Genomic DNA, 23,310 nt, shown 5'->3' with positions numbered 1-23,310 from the left:
CAATAATAACAAAACGTTACAAAATGCTTTTGTATTGTGGCTTTCTGTCACACCTTGTTATGTATAGACAGCTTGAAAGGTCTACTTTAATAAAATAATCGAAAACAAATTTGTTTATTTAATTTATATAAATCCACCAAGAGGTACAATCTTTTCCGTGTGAGCTCATTTTCTGTAGGCTACTATTGTGCTCACACCCAGGCGCAGCGCAGTCTATTAGTATAAAGCCTGGAATTCAACCCAGAAGAACAATGCGATGCAACGCACGGCTTGATTCAGCTAAAGTTACCATTTAATAATGTATTATAATAAATGGTATATAATTAAAATATGATCAGACTAAGTATCTAGGCCGCCAATGCATGTGACAGAAATATGCAATAAGCTCATTTGTTTTTCGGTTTCTCAAGCAAAACGAAATAATAATAATAGTAGTAATAATAATAATAATAATAATAATAATAGGCTTATTATTATTATTATTATTATTATTATTATTATTATTATTATTAAATTTCTTTATTTCTTTTTGTTCGTATTTCAATTTGCTATTAAATCAAACGTCATTCGAATAAAGAAATATTCAGATTATTCAAAAACAATATAATATTAGTCATATCCTCTGGGTCTGAGTTGGATAGCATTATATTGTGGACAGATTGGGGATTAATCTTAATAAAGTAATCAAATCTGGACACAAAGAAAGCATTTTGTTACTCATACTTGAGTCATGTAATAACATGAAATTAATCAGAATAAGTACTGAAATTTCAAAATATACAATTGAGTGTTAAATACAATAAACAGAGACATGGTCCGAAAAACTGACAAATTCGATAAATTTAGCTTTATTGTTATAGTAAAAAGATTGTACAAAATATTGCACTCTGAAGAGCATTGTCAAATAACATAATTTTGACTGTAATGTTTAACATCAGCTCAGTGGTGTAAGCAGATTATAGGATATATGAAATTTCAATGTAAAGCCAATCCAATAATGTTAACACCAACTCGCAAAACATGGGAATATAGCCTAATAGTACACAACTTTATAAAGTTTCATGTTTTAATTAAGTTGTTTTTATTTATATTTTAATGTATGTGTACATTAAAATACCATTTCACCGGCAGGGAGAACGATCCTGAACTAAATACAGATAAATGTTTAGGCGTGTTTTGTGTTTAGTGAACCAATCAGATAAGAGTAAATGGAGAGTCCACGAGAGCCTCGTTTGATTGGCTACAAGAAGGTGGTGGACCCGCCCTCCCTCTCTCTCACGCTTGCAAAACTAAGTAAGTGAGAGAATCGTGCCAAAAGCGTAAGCGCAGATAAAAGATAGACGGAGCTGTACATACCGGATTATTATGGCAACGTTTTGCCCTACATACACAACAAGCCATTTAGACATTTGCAACAGTTTTTTTTACACATACAGATTGGTTCTACGCAGTCAATACATTTTGCAATTCCCTTAAACTGTTGTTTTCTCGTGCAAATCACTGTTCACAGGCTTGCAGTACTTTTGGCCGTATTTTGGCAAAAACAACGAGCCAAAAGTGTAAGCGCGGAGAAATGGAAGTTGGAAGAATACAGATCATATTTATTTTGCATTAGCTTGAAGCTGCAGTTTCACAATACATGAATTACACTTATGAGTAACAATAAAATGCTGCAAATGATTTTTTTCTTGCGCTTGAAACACATTTTCAAACCTTTATAAAGCTTCTCTTGCGCATACAAATTTAATTTACGCTTACAGTCTTATGTACACTTGCGCAACTCTTACCCTGCGTATGCAAATCAATTAGGCACCATTATAACTCCATACTAAACCACAACATGAGTTGAAGAGAAAAAATTGCTCTTTAGTGCACCCCGTGGTGAGGAAGAGAATAACACCTTGTCCTTCACAATCCTATAACAGGCTTGTGACTGTTATACAGGTATGTGCCAAAAAATTTGAATATTGAGGGGAAAGTCCATTCATTTAAATAATTTGTTTCAAAAAGTGAAACTTATTAAAAATCCAGTATTTCACAAAATTAGAATATCGTGACAAAGTTCAACATTGTAGGCTCCCTGAGTCCCAATCTAGTCAGTTAATTAATGCAAAACACCTGCAAACGTTTCCTCAGCCTTTAAATTGTCTTCAGAATCATGGGAAAGACTGCTGATTTGATGGTTGTGCAGAAGACCATCATTGACACCCTCCATAAGGAGGAAAAATCTCAAAAGTCAATTGCAAAAGAAGGTGGATGCTCACAGAGTGCAGTATTGAAGTATATCAACAGAGTGTTAAGAGGAAAGGGAAAATGTGGCTGGAAAAGGTGCACAAGTGACAGGGATGACTGTAGCCTTGAGAGGATTGTCTGATTTTTGATGTCAGATTGAGTCTGGAGGAAGACCGGAGAGGCACAAAAGTCAAGCTGCTTTAAAGTCCAGTGTGAATTTTCCACAGTCAGAGATGGTTGTCATCTGCTGGTGTGGGTCCATTTGTCTTTTATCAAGTCCACAGTCAATGCAGCTGTCTACCAGGAAATTTTAGAGCACTTCATGCTTTCTGCTACCGACAAGCTTTTTGGGGATGATGATTTTATTTTCCAGCAGGATTTGGCACCTGCCCACAAAGCCCAAACTACCAGTACCTGGTTTAATAGCCATGGAATAACTGCACTTGATTGGCCGGCAAACTCACCTGACTTAAACCCCATTGAAAATCTATGGGGTATTGTCAAAAGGAAGATGGGGGAACAGAGACCCCGAAATGCAGACGAGCTGAAGACCAATATCAAAGCAATTTGGGCTCCATAACACCTCAACTGTGTCAAAGACTGATCGCCTCCATGCCACGCCGCCTTGATGCTGGAATTAGTGCAAAAGGAGGCCCAACGAAGTACTGAGGACATAATACAGTACATTAACACACTTTTCAGAAGGCCAACATGTGTTTAAGATCCTTTTTTTTTTATTGGTCACATGAAATATTATAATTTTGTGACATACTGGATTTGATTTTTTTTTTTGTCTTTAATCCATAATCATCAATTTAAATAAAGGCTTGAAATATTTCACTTTGTGTGTAGTGAACTACTATAACATACAAGTTTCACTATTTGAAACAAATTATTGAAATAAATGGACTTTCCCTCTATTCTAATTTTTTGGCACATACCTGTAGTACAGCAATTTATATATTATTCTTTATTGGTCTATACATTTACAAAAACATTTCCTCATGTGTTAAGGTACTGCTATGAGCATCCGTGTTATGACTGATGAAAACGGAAAGTCCAGAGGCTTTGGATTTGTGAGTTTTGAGAGGCACGAAGATGCACAACGGGTCAGTTCAACTTAACGTAGTCAAACTGACATAATTGGCTTCTTGAAGTGAATGTATAAAACATAGTTTCTGCTCTTATCTCACAGGCTGTGGATGAGATGAACGGCAAAGAACTAAATGGGAAGCTCATCTATGTGGGTCGCGCTCAGAAAAAAATAGAGCGGCAAACTGAGCTAAAGCGCAAATTTGAGCAGATGAAGCAGGACCGCATGACTCGCTACCAGGTCAGTGAGGGTGAACTCTGACCTCTGCAGCCTTGTCAAATTCAGAGTTTCCTCCTCAGTGGACCGCACTGGCCAAAATGGCTGCAACAGTGAATTTGTAGTCCATGGGCCCCATGTTCCTGTACAGTGGATACTGGGGACAGTAGGGCTATGTACAAATGTTTCTTACTTATGGGCATGCGTTAGGCTGTGCGACTCATTTAATAATTTTATTTATTAAATAAAATAAGTGTGCTGTAAATGCCCTCAGATGCAGTTCTTCACAGCTGTTTGCTGTCTTTACAGGGTGTTAATCTCTATGTGAAGAACTTGGATGATGGGATCGATGATGAGCGTCTTCGTAAAGAGTTCTCTCCCTTCGGTACAATCACCAGTGCCAAGGTACAATTCTGAAAATAATTTATATGCATTCAAGATATTTTCAGTTAAGATCTTAATGTACACAATGATGGTTGTCTTAAAGGAGAACTTCATCTTCATGTTATCCAAGATGTTTATATATTTCTTTAAGTAACAAAGAAATTAAAGTTTTTGAGGGAAAAAAAATTCAGGATTTCTCTCCATATAGTGGACTTCAATGGGAGCCAACGGACCAAAGGCCCAAATTGCAGTTTCAGTGCAGCTTTAAAGGGCTCTACATGATCCCAGCTGAGGAATAAGGGTCTTATCTATGGAAGCGATTGGTCATTTTCTTAAAATAATTAATTTTAGATCCTTTTATAACCACCAATGCTCATCTTGCACTAGTAAACAAACAAGGAACTAACGTTGACCTTTCCAACATGACTTGCCGCATCACAGAGCTAGTGCAACACAAGCAATTGTGGTTTAATTGTTTTTTTGAGTAAATGACCAATCATTTTGCTAGATATGACCCTTATTCCTCAGCTGGGATCCTTTGAAGCTGCATTGAAACTGCAACTTGGACCTTCAACCCATTAATCCCCATTGAAGTCCACTATATGGAGAAAAATTTTGGTATGTTTTCCTCAAATAATTATAATTTCTTTGAAGACAGAAAGATATGAGCATTTCGAATCACATGGGGGTAAGTAAGTTAACTAATCCTTTAAAATCCATTTGATTTTAAAATTGAAATCAAATTGTCAGCTTTACTTGTAAACCCTGAATTCCAACTTACGAAAATGTAGAAAATTTTTCCGGTTGTTGTTTTTAAAAGTATCTTTGATTCTTTTAATAAGTGAAGTTCAAAAACATTTATCTTATATTTTCTTTGTAAATTATAAAACTTCATGTAAATATGTCCCACATTTTTCGTGTCACTACTGAAAGAGTGTATGTTTTAGTCCATTGCCTGAGACTGATTTTAACTAAACCCATAAATTTATGATCATGAAATTTTCCCATGTCCCTCTCTCTCATAGCTACAAGGTGTGAGTAGGTCCCATCATTTTAAGGGTAAATGTGTTCAAAAGTCTGAAAAATCTGTATGTATCTTTAAGGAACGTCACTACCGAACACCTTTTCCTGCAATTAAGCACACTTATTCAACAGCATTGTGTTTATATATGTATACCGCTGTTCAGAACTATGCTAGCTAACCATGTTAATTCTCACTATCAAAACTTTTAGTGGAGTTTCAGTAGTGACATCTTTAGTTTTTTTTTTGGGTGTTATCCCTTAATATTGTCACTACAAAAAAACATGTCATAATTGTTTCGGTAATGACAAAAGGGAACACACAATCCTCATATTTGGGGGATAAATAAACCATTTTAGTTTTAGTGGTTTCATATGTGGGTTAGAATTCTGTAATGTGATGTGGTCTCTACCGAAACATTACTGCCACTAACGGAAATGTGCTTTCATGACCGAAACATGGGATGTTTTGTCAAAAATAAAGTATACTGAATTATCAACTAAGATGTTATGATGGGATTCAAACTAATGAATCCTTAACTTCGAAATCTGTATTATCAACTGTTTGCCTTTTACAAAGAAAAATTGGATTCAAAATATAACAAATTACTTTTTATTTATTTTTTTGCAATTTTACTAAAACATTTTATATTTAGATGCAAGCAAAATCTTAATAGGTCAACATAATCCTTCGAATTAAATTATGCGTTACTGTTTTGATAGTGACAAATTCGGGGAGAGGACAAATATTCCAAAAACTTCTGAAAATAAAATATAATTTACTGCACAATTACTAAAAATGTGCACCTTAGATGTTATACAATTTGCACACATACACATTTTTTGGGAAAAGACGTTTTTTTTATTTTCCCAAGACATTTCCAATGGGCCATATACTTTACTAGAGTTTATCAATGCATGTTACTGCAATGCAGAAATGTTTTTTTTCTCTTTTAAAGATTCAACTTCCTTCACCTCTAAAACTATATTCATGTTGATTTTGTTGCATGTTGCCTTCTGGTCAAAAATTGAAGTCTTCCCTTTCTTCTGTCGCAGGTCATGATGGACGGTGGTCGCAGTAAAGGCTTCGGGTTTGTCTGTTTCTCTTCCCCTGAGGAAGCCACTAAAGCTGTGACTGAGATGAATGGGCGTATTGTGGCCACCAAGCCATTGTATGTGGCTCTTGCTCAGCGCAAAGAGGAACGGCAGGCCCATCTCACCAACCAGTACATGCAGAGGATGGCCAGTGTCCGTGCAGTGCCAAACCCCGTTATCAACCCCTACCAACCTGCACCGCCATCAGGATACTTCATGGCTGCCATTCCACAGGTAGGTTGCTTGTCATTGTTTAGATAACATTACTGCTCATTTGTTTTTGTTTTTTTCTTTCTTAACGATTTTCTTGCATCACAGGCCCAGAACAGAGCTGCGTATTATCCTACCAGTCAGCTCACCCAGCTCAGACCCAGTCCCCGCTGGACCACACAAGGCGTCCGGCCTCAGCGTAAGTCAACAAAGGGTGTCCACGGATCCTAAAAAGTCTCAAATAACATTTTCCTAATGAAAGGTCTTAATGTCTTAAATTTAGATTCGATGGGTCTTAAATGGTTTTGGTCACATTTCCACTAAAATATCTTCAGTCTAATAGGAACTGTTAATCTAAGTTTTTTTTGTTTTTTTTCTCTCCCCCATGCGGTAGTTACTTTAGACAGAATTGCAGTAGCAGAATATAGGTCGAACTACCTTTTTTCTGTATATAATGTTCTCAATAATAATAAGTAAATATAGGTTGAGCTAGCTGGCCACCAGCCTTCGAGATTTTTTTACTTGCCCGACCTGACAAACCAACCTCAGCCGGATTAAAACTGAAGTGACAAAAATAACCAGCGAAGCATCGAAACACAAGAAAGATTCTTCCTATTTTAATACGTTAAACGTAAATGGCAATTGATAATGGATGGATAATGGAGACACTTGAAAACAAATGAGCATAAGAGCACACATAAGGAAACTCTAAAGAAACACGCTGAGGTAAAAAGGTTTTGATTATTTATAACATGATATAGTTCAGTAACATACCAAGGGAGCTTTTTGCTGAATATTCTCACGATTGCAAATGTTGATTTTAGTTCAGTAAACAAGTAGTTAGTTAAGTAGTTAACAGGATTTTCGCGGGGTCTTAAGCCTTAAAAAGTCTAAAATTTAAAAATCAAAATTTTATGCCTTAAAAAGTCTTAAATTAGCTGTTCTAGGTCTTAAATAATTTTACACAGGTCTTATTTTTCCGATGTCCATGTAACGCTACCTCTAATGCTCATTTAAATTTTCTTTTTGTTGTTGCTTGGTTGTTTCTGTGGTGTTGTAGTTCTTTATTTCACTAGTCCAAATACAATTTGCTGTATTACAACTACAAATGAGACCAACATGCAATAGCCAATCAGCTTTCTGTTATTGGCACGAGTCTCTCTCGATTGTACCACAGAGTACAATGGACTTAACTTTTTAGCTATGGGGAAGTGCAAGTTTAGTGATATTTGGCTTGAAAAAACTGAATATAGGGCTTGGCTAAGGCCAGCTGCTAACTTTTTTTTCTCCCCCTGCGAAAGTTACTGCGTCTTCAGACAGAATCGCAGTAGCAGAATACAGGTCGAACTGCTTTTTTTGCGTATATTATGTTCTCAATAATAATAAATATAGATCGAGCTAGCTGACCGCCAGCCTTCGAGATACTTTTAAAATGTTTTTTTTTTTTACTTGCCGGACCGAACAAACCGCCTGATTAACACTGAAGTGACAAAAATAACGAGCGAAGCATCGAAGCGCAAGAAAGATTCTTCCTATTTTAATACATTCAGCGTAAACAGCAATTGATGATGGATTGATTAATAATGGAGACACTTGAAAACAAATAAGCATAACATGACACACAAAGAAACTCTGAAGAAACACATTGAGGTAAAAATTCAAAATGTATAGTTCATTTATAACAAGATATAGTTCAGTAATATACCAAGGGAGCTTTTTGCTGAAAATTCTCATGATTACAAATGTTACATTAATTTTAGTTCAATAAACAAGTAGTTAGTTACATTTTAGACAAACTATTTACTGTTTTGTTCTGTTTCACCTACGAAAATAGTTCCAAACAAGGATCACAGCAAAAGTAGCACATTCTCCAAGTAACACTCTGTGTGTTTGGTAATAAAATATTCAGTGATTCAACTGAACAAATCAGTTGAAATAACTCAATAACTCACTCATTAAGTGACTTACCGCCACCTGCTGGTAGTTTAGTAGTTTAAAAGTATGCATCCCCACCCCAACATTTCTTATTTGTATATTCATAAATGTATTTAAAACAATCTCATAACATCATTTATTGCACTTTTAATTTTGATGAATTTTCAAAGGTGATGCATACATTAAAAAAAAAAGTAGGCCTTTATAAAGGTAAATAAATAAAATATGCAGATTTAAGATGTAAAAGCTGATAGAGCACTGATGAGAATATTGCTACCAAATAAATGTACATCAACAAAAATCTCTTAATTGGCATTTTTATAAGGATATTTTTGTGTGGAATAGTATCTGCTGATATGAAAAATTCACTGTATATCATAGTAATTAATAAAATTTATGACAGCCGTGAAATTGTTTACTTTTTAAATTAAACGCATTAAATATTACATACATGCATGTAATATGTGTATTTCCATTACAGGTTTAGGTCTTAAATTTCATTTAAGGTGGTATTAAAAAGGTCTTAAAAAGGATTAAATTTCACTTGTTCATACTGCAGAAACCCTGTTGAAGTATGTAAAAGCTGATTTTGTGTGGAATAGAATCTGCTGATATGAAAAGTTCACTGTTACGTTTAATTTATGACAGCCATGAAATTTGGTTTACTTTTTTATATTAAACACATTAAATATTACATGCATGCATGTAATTGTGACCCTGGACCACAAAACCAGTCATAAGGTTAAATTTGTCAAAACTGAGATTTATACATCATATGAAAGCTGAATAAATAAGCTTTCTATTGATGTATGGTTTGTTAGGATAGGACAATATTTGGCCGAGATACATCTATTTGAAATCAGAAATCTGAGGGTGCAAAAAAATCAAAAAGACTGAGAAAATCACCTTTAAAGTTGTCCAAATTAGGTTCTTAACAATGCATATTACAAATCATAAATTACATTTTGATGTTTACAGTAGGAATTTTACAAAAAATCTTCATGGAACATGAACTTTACTTAATTTCTTAATGATTTTTGGCATAAAAGAAAAATCTAAAATTTTGACCCATGCAATGTATTTTTGGCTATTGCTACAAATATACCCCAGCGACTTAAGACTGGTTTTGTGGTCCAGGGTCACATATGTGTGTTTCCATTACAGGTTTAGGTCTTAAATTTCATATAAGGTAGTATTAAAAAGGTCTTAAGTCTTAAATTTCTATTTTTCATATCTGCATGTCATCTTTCTGTCTTAAAAACCTGCTTCATTAAATGAATCAAATGTTACTGATTCCTGATTTACTGATTCACTAATAAAGACATTAAAACTTTCCTACAGACTTCCAGAACATGCCAGGCACAATGCGGCCATCTGCCCCGAGACCTCAGACCTTCAGCACCATGCGTCCTGCATCTCAGGTGCCCCGCATGATGTCCACTCAGCGCGTTGGTGAGTAGTTTCAGAGTTTATATGCACCACATCACCCTGAGATCTTGATGGATAGTAGTCAACATTTGAAGTGGTTCAAAACCTTTCATCAGAGTTGTCCTAAAAACAAAACAATAACCGTTCTTGTCCTAGGACAACTTTTTGATCCACTTCAAATGACTACTGTAGAATATTCACAGTGATTTTTGTAAATGTTGTAATTTAACATGCCTTATTTAATTAGCCTTTTAAGCTTTTTAAAGACCATGTCATTAGTCTTGTTCAAAGATGCTCAATCCTGGAGATCCAACCCAAATCAAACATGTCTGAACCAAATAAATAAATTCTATTTCATTAAAATTGCAAAGACAGAAAACGGTTCACTTACTGTATTGAAACTTTCTTGGCTGCAGTTTCTTTAAAAAGAGCCGCATAATAAATTTGGGTCTGTTTTGATCTGGTAAGAGATATATACAAGATCTAAGTTAGAGTTTTTAGTCTTGGAGCCAAACTTGAGCCAAGTCTATAAAAAGATACAAATTTATTCAGGTTGATTTGAGTCCAAGGAGGCTTTACAGATGGCATAGTAAAAAAAAAAAAATACATTTGAATTACATGTTTTTACATTGTACTTAATAAAAAAATGCCTGCATGTAATTACATCTTTAATTAGTTTCTGTAGTTATATTTATAGTTACACTGTTGACCCATCCCTTACACCTTAAACCTACCCATGCAACCAAACCTGTCTCTATCCCTACCTGTATCGCACCTCAATAGCAGCAAATGTGTTTTGCAATACAGTATGACTATGTTGTACCTCATTTTTTTATGCAAGTACATAGTTAAGGCCAGCTAATATAAAGTGGGACCTAGGCTTTTGTATATTTAGACCATTTTTGAACAATTGAGTTCTTGAGTTTGCATTGATTTTGAGCAGTTATGAGTTACAGGTTCAGAGTAATTTAAATTGTTCAAATTGGTATTGTACATGTTCTTAAAATGTACAATGATATTCAAACAAATTCTTGTAACATTCATGTTCCATTTCTCAATTTAATAAAAAAGGTAAATGTGGTAATAACATGGTAATAGCACAGTAACAATCAAAACTGACTTTGATTTCCATTCGCTCATCAAAGTTATTGATTATATAGGGCTTTATGAAATCCAGTTTTTTTTTTTTTTTTTTTTTTCGCAAAATCTTTTTTTTTTTTTTTTTTCAATTTTGTTTTTAGTTTTTTTTTTTTTTGTTCTGTGGTTTGTTTTTGTTTTTTTGTTTTTTTCTAGACTAGATGGTTACATTTAAAACATATTAATCATAGTAAGCATAGTTCATTATATTGAAATTAGACTTCAATTGATTTCATATGAATTAATATTAATTGAAGTCATAACACAATTTAACAGGATTTATTAAGTTTAACAATTACTTTTTAAGACCTTTTGAAATCCATGTTAGTGTTTGTTTGTTTGTTTTGTTTTTTGTTTTTTTTCAGAAATACTGTTGTATTAGTACTACTACAATAGTACTATCATTACATTTTAGTCATATATTTCTGTTACCGTTTCTTGAAGTAAAACTGAACTTTTATTTTGACGGGTTGCTGTGAAGTTTGTGTATACATGCTATGATAGTTTTTCTCAAAAGAAATGGTAAAATACTCACAGAGCAGTTCTAGTCTTTTTACGTTTTAATGTTCACAGACACTAACCAGTATCACATTTTGATTTAAGTGTACTGATCTACTTTTTATTTATCCCAAATTTGGCAAATTCCATGACATTACGTGTTACACAGTAAACTCCATTTTCATGAATGGATTCCGCAATTCTGTCTGCGTTTTCTGCATCGCAGAGATCATGGGGCCCTAATCATATGTAATGTTTTTAGTTAAAAAAATATGGACTTTCACCAGGTCTTAACATCCTCCGGAATGAGTGCATTATGTGGGTTATATTATTTCAAAGATGAAATGAAGAGGGGAAGAACAGTCACCTTGCTTCCATTACTTGGAACAGATGAGATCTTGTTTCCACATGCAAACTTGACTATTATTAAAATCCAGTTGTGTTTCTCTCTTTCTCTTTCTCTCAGCTGCTCAGACTATGGGTCCTCGACCCACCACTGCATCGGCTGCTGCTTCTGCTCCTCCAGTGCGCGGCGTGCCACAATACAAATACGCACCCAGTGTCCGCAGCCCCCAGCAGCACATGAACACACAGCCTCAGGTTACCATGCAGCAGGTGAGACTCCTTTCCACCCTTATCCCATCACACCTGAAAGATGTGCTTTAGAGATTACTATACTGATGTACTCTGCTTTACAGCCTGCTGTGCACGTGCAAGGACAGGAACCACTCACGGCCTCCATGCTCGCCGCTGCCCCACCACAGGAACAGAAGCAGATGCTGGGTATATATTGCAGGTTTTGACTGGATATTCTTCCCACCACTTGATAAAATGAAGCTAATCTTTCATTTTCTTTCACAGGTGAGCGTCTCTTTCCACTTATCCAGAATATGCATCCCAGTCTGGCTGGCAAGATCACCGGTATGCTGCTGGAAATCGACAACTCTGAGCTCCTCCACATGCTGGAGTCTCCCGAGTCTCTGCGCTCCAAGGTTGCTTTTGTGAACTGTATGGAATGAAGCCTTTGAAGAGGCTTTATCACAGTGTTTTGATGTTTTGTCAACTGTCTGACAGGTCGATGAGGCGGTGGCCGTACTCCAGGCTCACCAGGCTAAAGAAGCCGCTCAGAAAACCGTGACCAACTCTACTGGCGTGCCAAGCGTCTAAGCTAAGGTAACATTTTCCTTTTGTTTTCAGATGTTTTCCCAGGGTTCGTACAAAGTGCTTGAAGTACTTGAATTTGACTTTTTGAAATTTAAGGCCTGGAAAATCCTTGAAAATAGCAATATTCCTAAATAGTTTTTGTTTATTATTTTTTTTAAATAAGCACACATCTTGTCATGCAATTCAAAAATCATCATACCTTTTTCGCTTGTTTTAGTTAATGTTATAAACGAGCTAAGCCAGTACTAGTACTGACAATGTTGTGTAAACATTGCTTGAAGATTTGAAAAGGGGAACAGATGAACCAAATCAATTGAGTTATTTATGCTGGAACCGCTCCGATTGATTCAAACTTGTGACTTCGATCATTCATTTCAAGCGATTCACTAGCAAAAAACGGATAAACTTAAAGCCATTAATTTCAACGTTTTTAACATTGCTTGTGACGATTTTAGAAAGCAAATGGTGATGGGTGAAACTGAGCTTTTCGAAACTCAGAATTAGTAAAACCACTACATTGCAAAATAATTCAATGTTTTGATTTGCTCCAATCGGATTGCCTATCATGAATCATTTGCTTCAGATCAGGACTTCAAATCGCTTATCGCGAATCATTTGATTTAGATTGGTACTTCGAAGCGGTTTTGGGAATCATTTGCCTTTTGGTGAATCATTTCAGGAACTGAATGATTCAAAACAAATGATTTGTGATTTTTTTTTTTGAAGTCCTGCTCTAAATTAATTGAGTTATGATATGTGAAGTTCTGATCTAAGTCAAATGATTCACGAGCTGTGCATCAAGCAAATCATTTGACTTGGATCGGGACTTCAAAGCATGTATCGTGATTCGTGAATCATTTGATTTAGATCGGGACTTCGGAGTGGGTTTGGGAATCATTTGACTTGGGTCGGGACTTCAGATCGCTTATCGCAAATCATTTGATTTAGATCGCAACTTCAAATTGTATATTGTGAGTTATTTTGATTTAGATTGGGACTTTGGAGTGCGTTTGGGAGTCATTTGCCTTAGGTCTGGACTTTGGAGTGGGTTTGGGAATCATTTCACTTAGCTCAGAACGGCATGGATCATGAATCGATTCATTTAGATCGGGACTTTAAATCGCGAGTCACAAATCATTTGATTTAGATCAGGACTTTGGAGCAATCATTTGACTTAGGTCAGGACTTCAAATTGTGAATCATTTGATTTAGATTGGAACTTTGCATCATGAATCGTTTGATTTAAATTGAAACGGGTTTGTGAATCATTTCACAAACTGAATTAAAACTTGACAAATTTTTTGCGATATGCAACTTGAAGTCCTGATCTAAATCGGTTGACTCACGATACGTGAAGTTCTGATCTAAGTCAAATGATTCACGATCCTCACTCAAGAGTCCTGATCTGAAATTATGGTTCGTGAAGCATTACTCAAATTGGGACTTCAGAGTGTGGATCGCAAATCATTTGATTCAGATCAGGACTTCGGAGCAAGTTCGTGAATCATTTGCCTTAGGTCGAAACTTCAAATCGTGTATTGAAAATTATTTGATTTAGATTGGGACTTCAGAGTGAATTCGTGAATCATTTGACTTGGGTCAGGACTTCACATCACACATCGCGAATCATTTGATTTAAATTGGAATGGGTTTGTAAGTCATTTCACAAATTGAATGATTCCAAATCAAATGATTTGCAAGTGCAATTTGAAGACCTTATCTAAATCAACAGATTCACAATACATGAAGTTCTTATCCAAGTTAAATGATTTGCGCTCCGTGTCCTGATCTGAAATGTTGGTTTGCAAATCATTATTCAAATTAGGACTTTAGAGTGTGAATCACAAATCATTTAAATCAGATTAGGACTTCTATGTGGGTTTGTGAATCATTTGATTCAGTTTGGGACTTCAGAGTACGTATGGGGAATCATTTGATTCAGATTGAGACTTCTGTGTGGGTTTGTGAATCATTTGATTCAGTTTGGGACTTCAGAGTGCGCATGGGGAATCATTTGATTCAGATTGAGACTTCTGTGTGGGTTTGTGAATCATTTGATTCAGATTGAGACTTCTGTGTGGGTTTGTGAATCATTTGATTCAGTTTGGGACTTCAGAGTGCGTATGGGGAATCATTTGATTTAGATTGGGATTTAGGAGCTGGTTTGTGAATCATTTGATTCAGTTTGGGACTTCAGAGTGCATATGGCTAATCATTTGATTCAGATTGAGACTTCTGTGTGGGTTTGTGAATCATTTGATTCAGTTTGGGACTTCAGAGTGCGCATGGGGAATCATTTGATTCAGATTGAGACTTCTGTGTGGGTTTGTGAATCATTTGATTCAGATTGAGACTTCTGTGTGGGTTTGTGAATCATTTGATTCAGTTTGGGACTTCAGAGTGCGTATGGGGAATCATTTGATTTAGATTGGGATTTAGGAGCTGGTTTGTGAATCATTTGATTCAGTTTGGGACTTCAGAGTGCGTATGGGGAATCATTTGATTTAGATTGGGATTTAGGAGCTGGTTTGTGAATCATTTGATTCAGTTTGGGACTTCAGAGTGCGTATGGGGAATCATTTGATTTAGATTGGGATTTAGGAGCTGGTTTGTGAATCATTTGATTCAGTTTGGGACTTCAGAGTGCATATGGCTAATCATTTGATTCAGATTGAGACTTCTATGTGGGTTTGTGAATCATTTGATTCAATTTGGGACTTGAGTGCATATGGTGAATCATTTAGATTGGGACCTTGGGAAAGGTTTGTGTGTCATTTGACTTAGTTCGGCACTTTAAATCATGTATCACAAATCATTTGATTCAGTTTGGGACTTCAGAGCATGTATAATGAATCTTTGGTTTCAGAACAGGATTTTGGGGTGATTTAAAAAAAAAAAATCGGATTTTTCCTTTTCCTAAACAGTAGAAAACAAATTATTAAGGCAGTAAAGTTATAAAAACAAAGTATACAAAAATAAAAATTCCTTAAGAAAATTAACCATGGTTTTACTATGGTAAGTGTAATATTATTTGTGATACTTTGCATGTGCTTCACTTTATTTCTGCCATTTTATTTATTCACTTATCTTTAGAATTTAAAAGAAGACATTGTTTGATAAATGTCAGAATCTGTGATTGAAGTGCTTAAAAATAAAAAAAGAAGTGATTAAAGTCCTTGAAATTCCTGAAATTTAATTTGACAGTATCTGTACGAACCCTGGTTTTTCCTCTACTCACATCAAGCGTTTATTGTATTGGGGAACTGATCATGGATGTCTGTTTTACAGGGGGACACAACCTTGAATCATCACCGGGAGGAAAAAGTAAACATTGAAAAAAACAGAAAACATCGCAAAACGTTGAAAACGATATTTAAAAAAGAAACCAGAAAGAGCCAGGTCTAGCCACAAGCATTCTAGGCCTAGTTAAGGTATTTAAAAAAGGAATAAAAAAAGAAAAAATGGACAAAAAATAATGTTGGGGGTTTGAAAAAAAAAATCCACAGTATAGGAAATCAACAGCCGTAAAGCATTCCTGCCTTGTTTTATTGCTTTTAAAGCCTGGCTATGTCATGTTCTTAGTAGGGAGGTGAGAACTGACTGAACCAGCAATGTGAAGTTATCTTAAATTGAAAATATGCTTGCTCAAATAAAGTTCATTAAAGTGTGTGAGTGTCTTCATTTGTCTACAGGATTTCTGGTTGTTTTAAGTTCATGTTTTCAGGCTGGATTGAATCTCGTAACACTGTACTTTTACAGGCTGTGTGTGATTATTGGGTAGAACAAGGGTTAGGAATGTTGGAATGAAAGAGGAAGATGAGTGCCAGAAAGAGGGAGTGGAACGGCACAAAAAAGGAGAACAAAAACTGCATGGCTGACAAGCAAACTAATGTGAGGAAAGATCTAAAAAGTTTGGGGTTTTTTTATTGGGATGTTTATAAAGAAATAGGATGTTGGGATCATTTTTATAAGTGGAACCCTATTGTTCTACGGTTCGGTTGTGATGGAATACAAGAACAATCCTGGTAAAACTTGAACCCACATTTCTTTTGGAGTATTTGCTTGCTAACTTTTTTTTTTTTCCACCCATCATAGGAAGCTCATTTAAGTTCTTGTGAGTGTCATGGTGGTTTTCCAATAAGTAGAGCTATAAAGCTCCTGCTGAGCTCAAGTGTTTTGTGGTGTTATGTCTGTTAGGACGTACCATTCCATTTCTAGATTTTTCATTTCAAGGAAAGTGCACACTGTTTTCAGTTTCTCTCAAGTTGCTGTATGCCTGGACGTAATTTCAGAAGTAGGTCACTGAGATGCTTTTTCTAATCTGAAGAATTGTTTACATAGTTTCAAAGTGTAGGTAATCATCAGGTTGAGCAGCAAGGACATGGACATTCTACAAAAGTGCCTTCACCATATATGGGTGGTCCTTAAAAGAAGAACTGTGCTCAAGAATTCTAAATAAACATTCTTTAAGAACTCTAGTTTTAAAGAATTGATTTGGAATTCTCCCAAGTTTTACTTTTACATGTTACCCTGTCCACAAATCCAGTCATAAGTAGCCAAAAATACATTGTATGGGCCAAAATTACTGTATATTTCTTTTATGCCAAAAATCATTAGGATAATGTTCCATGAAGGTATTTTGTAAATTTCCTACTGTAAATATAACAAAACTTAATTTTTGATTAGTAATATGCATTGCTGAGAATTTAATTCGGACAACTTTAAAGGGAATTTTCTCACTATTTGGATTTTTTTTTTTTTTTTTTTTTTTGCACCCTCAGATTCCAAATTTTCAAATAATTGTATCTCGGCAAAATATTTTCTTATCTTAACCATGCATCAATGGAAAGCTGATTTATGTATGAATCAATTTTAATTAAAAAAATTACTGGTTTTGTGGTCCAGGGTCATATACAGTCAAGCCCGAAATTATTCATAACCCTGGCAAATTCTGACTTAAAGTTACTTTTATTCAACCAGCAAGTTGTTGTTTTTTACTGGAAAGAACACAGGCTTCTCCCAAAAGATAATAAGACGATGTACAAGAGGCATCGTTGTGAAAAAATATTATTTCTCATCTTTTATTTACATTGGAACAAAAAGTGCCATGTCCAAAATTATTCATACCCTTATCAATAATCAATAGAAAAGCCTTTTTTTGGCTATTACAGCAATCAAACGCTTCCTATAATTGCTGACCAGCTTTTTGCATGTCTCCACTGGTATTTTTGCCCATTCATCTTTAGCGATGAGCTCCAACTCTTTCAGGTTGGAGGGTCTCCTTGCCATCACCCTGATCTTTAGCTCCTCCACAGATTCTCAATTGGATTTAAGTCAGGACTCTGGCTGGGCCACTGCAAAACGTTCATGTTTTTGTCTGCTAACCATTTCTTCACCAATTTTGCTGTGTGTTTTGGGTCGTTGTCGTGCTGAAATGTCCACTGGTGCCCAAGGCCAAGTTTCTCTGCAGACTGCCTGATGTTGTTGTTGAGAATTTTGATGTATTGCTCCTTTTTCATGGTGCTGTTTACTGTGATTAGGTTCCCTGGTCCACCGGCTTCTCCTTTTTAATGCCAAATGAAGGCTACATCATGTTTCATCTGACCATAAAACAGAAGACCAAAAGTCCTCTTCTTTGTCCAGATGAGCATTTGCAAAGGTGTGTCTTATCTGGAGAAGTGGTGTCCTCCTTGGTCTGCGTCTGTGAAACATTAGGTTACTTGCGTAACCCCGGTTCTCTGAGAACAGAGCGAGGTATTTCACTATGGGAAACGCCCCCAGGCGTGATAGACTATGGAAGCACCAATTACACCACGTCTGTCCGGAGGATAGACCAATCACAGCTCATACAAGGAGCCCACCCCTCTCCCTATATATACAGCTGTGATCCCCAAAAACGGCATTCTAAGCACGCTCTTCCCCCGTGTTATGCGAGAAGGGAAGCCTGGTGAGATACCTCGCTCTGTTCTCAGAGAACTGGGGTTACGCAAGTAACCTAATGTTCTCTTTCAAACAATCGCTCGGTATCTCACTATGGGAATGATATAGCCAACTCCCGTAACGCATGCTTTCCGAAGCCGTATGAACAGACTCGAAAAGGGAAGACAAGACTTTAGTCCTCCAAAGAGCCGACTCTAAGAACTGCATGAGCCAATGAAGGCGCAGTGACATCAAGACGGTAAAATCTGATAAATGTATGGGGTGAAGCCCAACTAGCCGCCGCACAAATATCTCCCACCGAAATCCCCTTGAACAGGGCCCATGAGGTAGAAATACCTCGTGTGGAATGTGCATGAAGGCCCACTGGGGCCTGAAGACCCATAGATGTATAGGCTAGTTCGATCGCCTCGACCATCCAATGGGAGAGGCGCTGCGAAGAGATCGGCTTACCCTTACAATGAGTGGCCCATAAAACCAATAATTGATCATTTTTCCTGAACGACTGTGTCCTGTTTACATAAAAGCGTAACGCTCGTACAGGACACAAAGTGTGCAATTTCCTCTCCTCCTCTGAAGAAAATGGAGGAGGGTAGAAAGCACGTAACTCCAAAGCAGAGCAGTTATAAGCTGAATCACTGACTTTGGGAACAAAAGCTGGGTTTGGCAGCAGTGTAACTTTGCTGTCATCCGGACTAAATTTTAGACATGTTTGATGAACCGACAAGGCATGTAACTCCCCCACTCGCTTAGCTGAGGCTAAAGCAAGTAGTAAGACCGTTTTCAATGACAGGAACTTAATATGAACACTCTCCAGAGGCTCAAACGGGGTCTGAGTCAAAGCATTCAAGACCATAGACAAATCCCATGATGGGACCAGTCGCTTCGACACTGGTCTCAAAAGCCTCACCCCCTTCATAAAACGGCCTATAAGAGGGTGACGGCCCACTGAAACTTCTTCGAAGCCCACATGACAGGCTGAAATTGCAGTAAGCTTTGCAAGAAACAGAGAACCTCACTCACCGCACACTGAAAAGGAATAACTCCTTTACGAGTGCACCAGTCATCAAAGACCCGCCATTTCAAATCATACAGCGAGCGCGTTGATGGAGCTCTAGCACTCTGTATAGTATTTATGACCTCCTGGGGAAGTCCGAGTGCGTTTAGATTCAACCCTTCACGGGCCAGACCCAAAGATTCATCCGTTCCGGATGGGGGTGAAAAATTTGCCCCTCCGCTTGGGACAGCAGGTCCCGACGCAATGGGAGTTGCCAGGGCTCTCCCCAAAGGAGTTGGACAATCTCTGCCAGCCACAGCCTCCCTGGCCAATGAGGGGCTATCAGAAGGAGAGATAATCCGTTTTCTCTTATTCTGTCTAGGGTGGGAGAAATTAGACTCAGTGGTGGGAACGCGTATAGCAACACGTTCGGCCACGGGTGTGCCAGCGCATCCACACCCAAGGGTGCACTTTCGTCTCTGAGAGAGAAATACAGCGGACATTTTGCGTTTGCTCGCGAGGCGAATAGATCTACGGCAGCCCTGCCGTATATTTCCCAGATCTGATTCACCACCTGCGAGTGGAGTACCCATTCTCCATATAACAGGTTGCCCCTCGACAGGAGGTCCGCTCCCACATTCAGAACTCCCGGGACGTGCGTTGCGCGCAGCGAACTGAAATGTGCTGCGCTCCAGACAATCAGCTTGCGCGCTAGATTGTGCAGTTGCAACGAACGCGTTCCCCCTTGGCGATTGATATATGCCACCACCGTTGTGTTGTCTGTCCTGACTAGAACATGAAAACCCTCCAAGAATGGACGAAAATGTTTCAGCGCTAGAAAGACTGCCATTAACTCCAGCATGTTTATGTGAAGTCTGCGAAATTGAGGCGTCCAACGACCGTTTACCGATCTGCCCTGAAAAACAGCTCCCCATCCCATTAGGGATGCGTCCGTAGTCACTACTTTTCTCAGAGACACGCTCCCCATCAAGATTCCTGTCCGGAATACACAGGGGTTTCTCCACTGATGAAGCGCCATCACGCACTCCGTGGTAATTTTCACTCTGCGTGCGAGGTGCCGGCGTGGGCACAGACGCTTCGCTGCAACCCAATGCTGGAAGCTCCTCATTTTCAGCAAGCCCAGCGGGACCACAGACAGAGACGAAGCCATCATGCCCATAAGGCGGAGACAGGTCCTGTACGAGACCAGGTTTCCCACGCGAAACTGGGCTAGGCACTGATAAAATGCCATTATCCTCCTTTTCGAGAGCATAGCGCGATATTCCACCGAGTCTATTCGCAAGCCTAGATACTCTATCTCCTGGGACGGGATCAGCTGGCTTTTGGCAAAGTTGATCCTGAACCCCAGATTCGTGAGATGAGACGTGAGCATCTCTATGTCTCGCTCCGCGCGCTCCCGCGAATGAGCGCAGATCAGATAATCGTCCAAATAAGCAGATATTCTGAGATCCCTGTCTCAGAGGAGATAATGCTGCTTCTATGCATCTGCTGAACACCCGTGGAGCGAGGCTGAGCCCGAACGGGAGAGTAACAAATTCGTACACTTCCTTCTGAAAGGAAAACCTGAGATATTTCCTGTGCGCCGGATAGATGCTTATATGAAAGTACGCATCCTTGAGATCGACCGTGGCAAACCAATCTCCCCGGCGGATTGAACGAGTGAGAGCCACGACTGTGAGCATCCTGAATTTGTACTCCCTTAAGTGCTTGTTTAGAGCACGTAGATCCAGTATCGGGCGCAGTCCCCCGTCTTTCTTTGGAATTAGAAAATAACGGGAGTAATAACCCCTCTGAGTTTCCCCCACTGGAACTCGTCTTATAGCTCTTTTCTCTAGAAGGGAGGATATTTCCGCTTCTAACACCCGAGCTGAATCCCCGTTTGCTGCAGACGCTATAACCCCGTTGAAAGGAGGGGGTTTTACAGCGAACTGAAGCCTGTAACCCCTGGTTACAGTCGTAAGGACCCACGGGTGCGGAGAACACTCTCTCCATGCCTCCTGATGAAGAGCCAGAGGGCAGCGAGAGCCATGGAACGGCCGCTGCTTTGCACCGCACCACGTGAGGTGCGCAGATTGAGATCTGTAATGTTGCAGATCTCCTCCCAGACCGCCGGGTTTGGATTGCCGGCATCGAGCTGCGTGCCCAGCTCCTCCAATAATTCAGCTTGGTAGGCCATCAACAAGGACGTGACATTCAATGCCCTCACCGCTAACGCAGAAGACTTATAAATCTTTTGGTACATGGAAGCGGTAAAGCGTTCCATTTTCCCAGGGAGGGAGGGGCTGGCCGATGAGAGAGTGGTCCGCCTGTTCGGATGCAGGTGGTGGGCCACTGACTGCTCGACCGTGGGAGGGTTAGAGAGCCCAAGCCCCTCCATTTCACTCACATCAAGAGACGAGTAGCCCTTGACGGGCACGCGATGAGAAAAAGGTTTATCCCATGAGCGCTTCATCTCTGCTATGCACGCCGGCAAAGCGGGGAGCAGTTGTTTTGCCGTGGGAAGGCGGGACGGGAGCCTTTTCCCGTCATAGATATCACGTTTAACTCCCGGATCCCCAGGAGTTACGGGCCAAGGGATGTCAAGCTTAGCTGCTGCACGCTTACAGACCTCAACTAAGTCGCAATCCCCCACCGTCGATGCCATATCGCCACTTTGCACACTCACTGGCCTGGATGTTTGGGCTGCCGACAGGATAGCATCATCCTCCTCATCATCCGGCTCGTCTCGGAGGAGGCGAGCTAGCATCTCCTCATCCTCCTCTTCGTCTCCCTCAACCTCATCGCCGCCCGCCAGCAGCTGCTGGTCGAAAAGCGGTGCAAACTCCGGAGACTCCGAATCCATTATATCTCCCCACGAAGAAAGATCACGCGGGGGAGAAGGTTGGGCCCCCTTAACGGAATGAGGGACAGCGGAGAGAACCGGATCGTCTTTGGAAGATGCCGCCACTCGAAGCCTTCTTTCTAGAATCCTGGCCGGCATTACCCGACAGTGCGGGCAACTTTCCGCATCCGCCAGCGCAGCCTGAGCATGCTTTACGCCAATGCATGCGATACACATCGGATGCGGATCCCTGCCCGAGATCATAAATCCACATGCTGCCGGACATGAGCGCGAAGGGGCCTCCTTTCCCTTCTCCGCAGCGACTTCAAAATCTCCTAAACTCAGCTCGCCTTAACGCGTTAGCTAGGATAGGAAACACCACTAATAACAGTAATGCAAAGAGCTCAGTGACGAGCCGAAAATCCGCAACAGATTTTCTAACCAGGCAAATAAAAACTCAGTAACGAGCAGAGAATCCGTAACAGATTTATTTGACTACACTGCGTTCGGCAACGTCGACCTTGACGGCACGTTTAGGAACTGAAGCAGCGCAGCCTAGGTGCTGATGGAAAGTCCTCACGGGGAAGAGAACAAGAATGCCGTTTTTGGGGATCACAGCTGTATATATAGGGAGAGGGGTGGGCTCCTTGTATGAGCTGTGATTGGTCTATCCTCCGGACAGACGTGGTGTAATTGGTGCTTCAATAGTCTATCACGCCTGGGGGCGTTTCCCATAGTGAGATACCGAGCGATTGTTTGAAAGAGAACCCAGTGGTGTTCAGTGTCCGTCGGACTGTCTGCCTTGAGATGTTGCCACCAGCAGAGCCCAGATTCATCAGGATGGCCTTGATGGTGATCCTTGGATTCTTTTTTACCTCTCTCACTATCCTCCTGGCCAGCACAGGTGTCATTTTTGGCTTCTGACCACGTCCTCTGAGATTTTTCACAGTGTGGAACGTTTTGTATTTTTTAATAATACTTTGCACTGTAGCCACTGGAACTTCAAAACATTTAGATATGGTCTTATAGCCCTTTCCTGACTTGTGAGCAGCCACAATGCGCAGCCGCAGGTCCTCAGTGAGCTCCTTTGTCTTAGCCATGACTGTCCACAAACCAACAGCA

At 39.1% G+C, this 23,310-nt stretch overlaps 1 protein-coding gene, 1 non-coding gene and 1 pseudogene across 2 annotated transcripts in view; 2 read left to right on the top strand and 1 right to left on the bottom strand.

The window, feature by feature from the left end:
• pabpc1b (poly A binding protein, cytoplasmic 1 b) overlaps positions 1-16,079 on the top strand; it is a 28,046-nt gene extending 11,967 nt beyond the window's left edge. The window contains exons 5-15 of the mRNA XM_073821993.1: positions 3,247-3,341; positions 3,428-3,565; positions 3,851-3,946; positions 6,002-6,274; positions 6,359-6,449; positions 9,527-9,637; positions 11,715-11,863; positions 11,947-12,031; positions 12,110-12,240; positions 12,323-12,421; positions 15,701-16,079. Coding sequence (XP_073678094.1) covers positions 3,247-3,341; positions 3,428-3,565; positions 3,851-3,946; positions 6,002-6,274; positions 6,359-6,449; positions 9,527-9,637; positions 11,715-11,863; positions 11,947-12,031; positions 12,110-12,240; positions 12,323-12,415 — 1,262 coding nt within the window. The 3' untranslated portion in view covers positions 12,416-12,421; positions 15,701-16,079. The remainder of the gene's footprint in view (positions 1-3,246; positions 3,342-3,427; positions 3,566-3,850; positions 3,947-6,001; positions 6,275-6,358; positions 6,450-9,526; positions 9,638-11,714; positions 11,864-11,946; positions 12,032-12,109; positions 12,241-12,322; positions 12,422-15,700) is intronic.
• On the top strand, positions 3,591-3,725 carry LOC141290389 (small nucleolar RNA SNORA5). The gene has a single exon (XR_012340131.1). It is a non-coding gene; the product is annotated as a small nucleolar RNA SNORA5 (small nucleolar RNA).
• A 2,445-nt stretch (positions 16,080-18,524) lies between the features above and the next one.
• On the bottom strand, positions 18,525-21,049 carry LOC141290258 (uncharacterized; annotated as a pseudogene).
• Between the last annotated feature and the right edge of the window lie 2,261 nt (positions 21,050-23,310).

This window comes from Garra rufa, chromosome 17, assembly GCF_049309525.1.
Source record: "Garra rufa chromosome 17, GarRuf1.0, whole genome shotgun sequence".
NCBI lineage: Eukaryota > Metazoa > Chordata > Actinopteri > Cypriniformes > Cyprinidae > Garra > Garra rufa.
The sequence above is the reverse complement of the archived record's forward strand: the minus strand, read 5'-3'. Positions and strand labels throughout refer to the sequence as shown.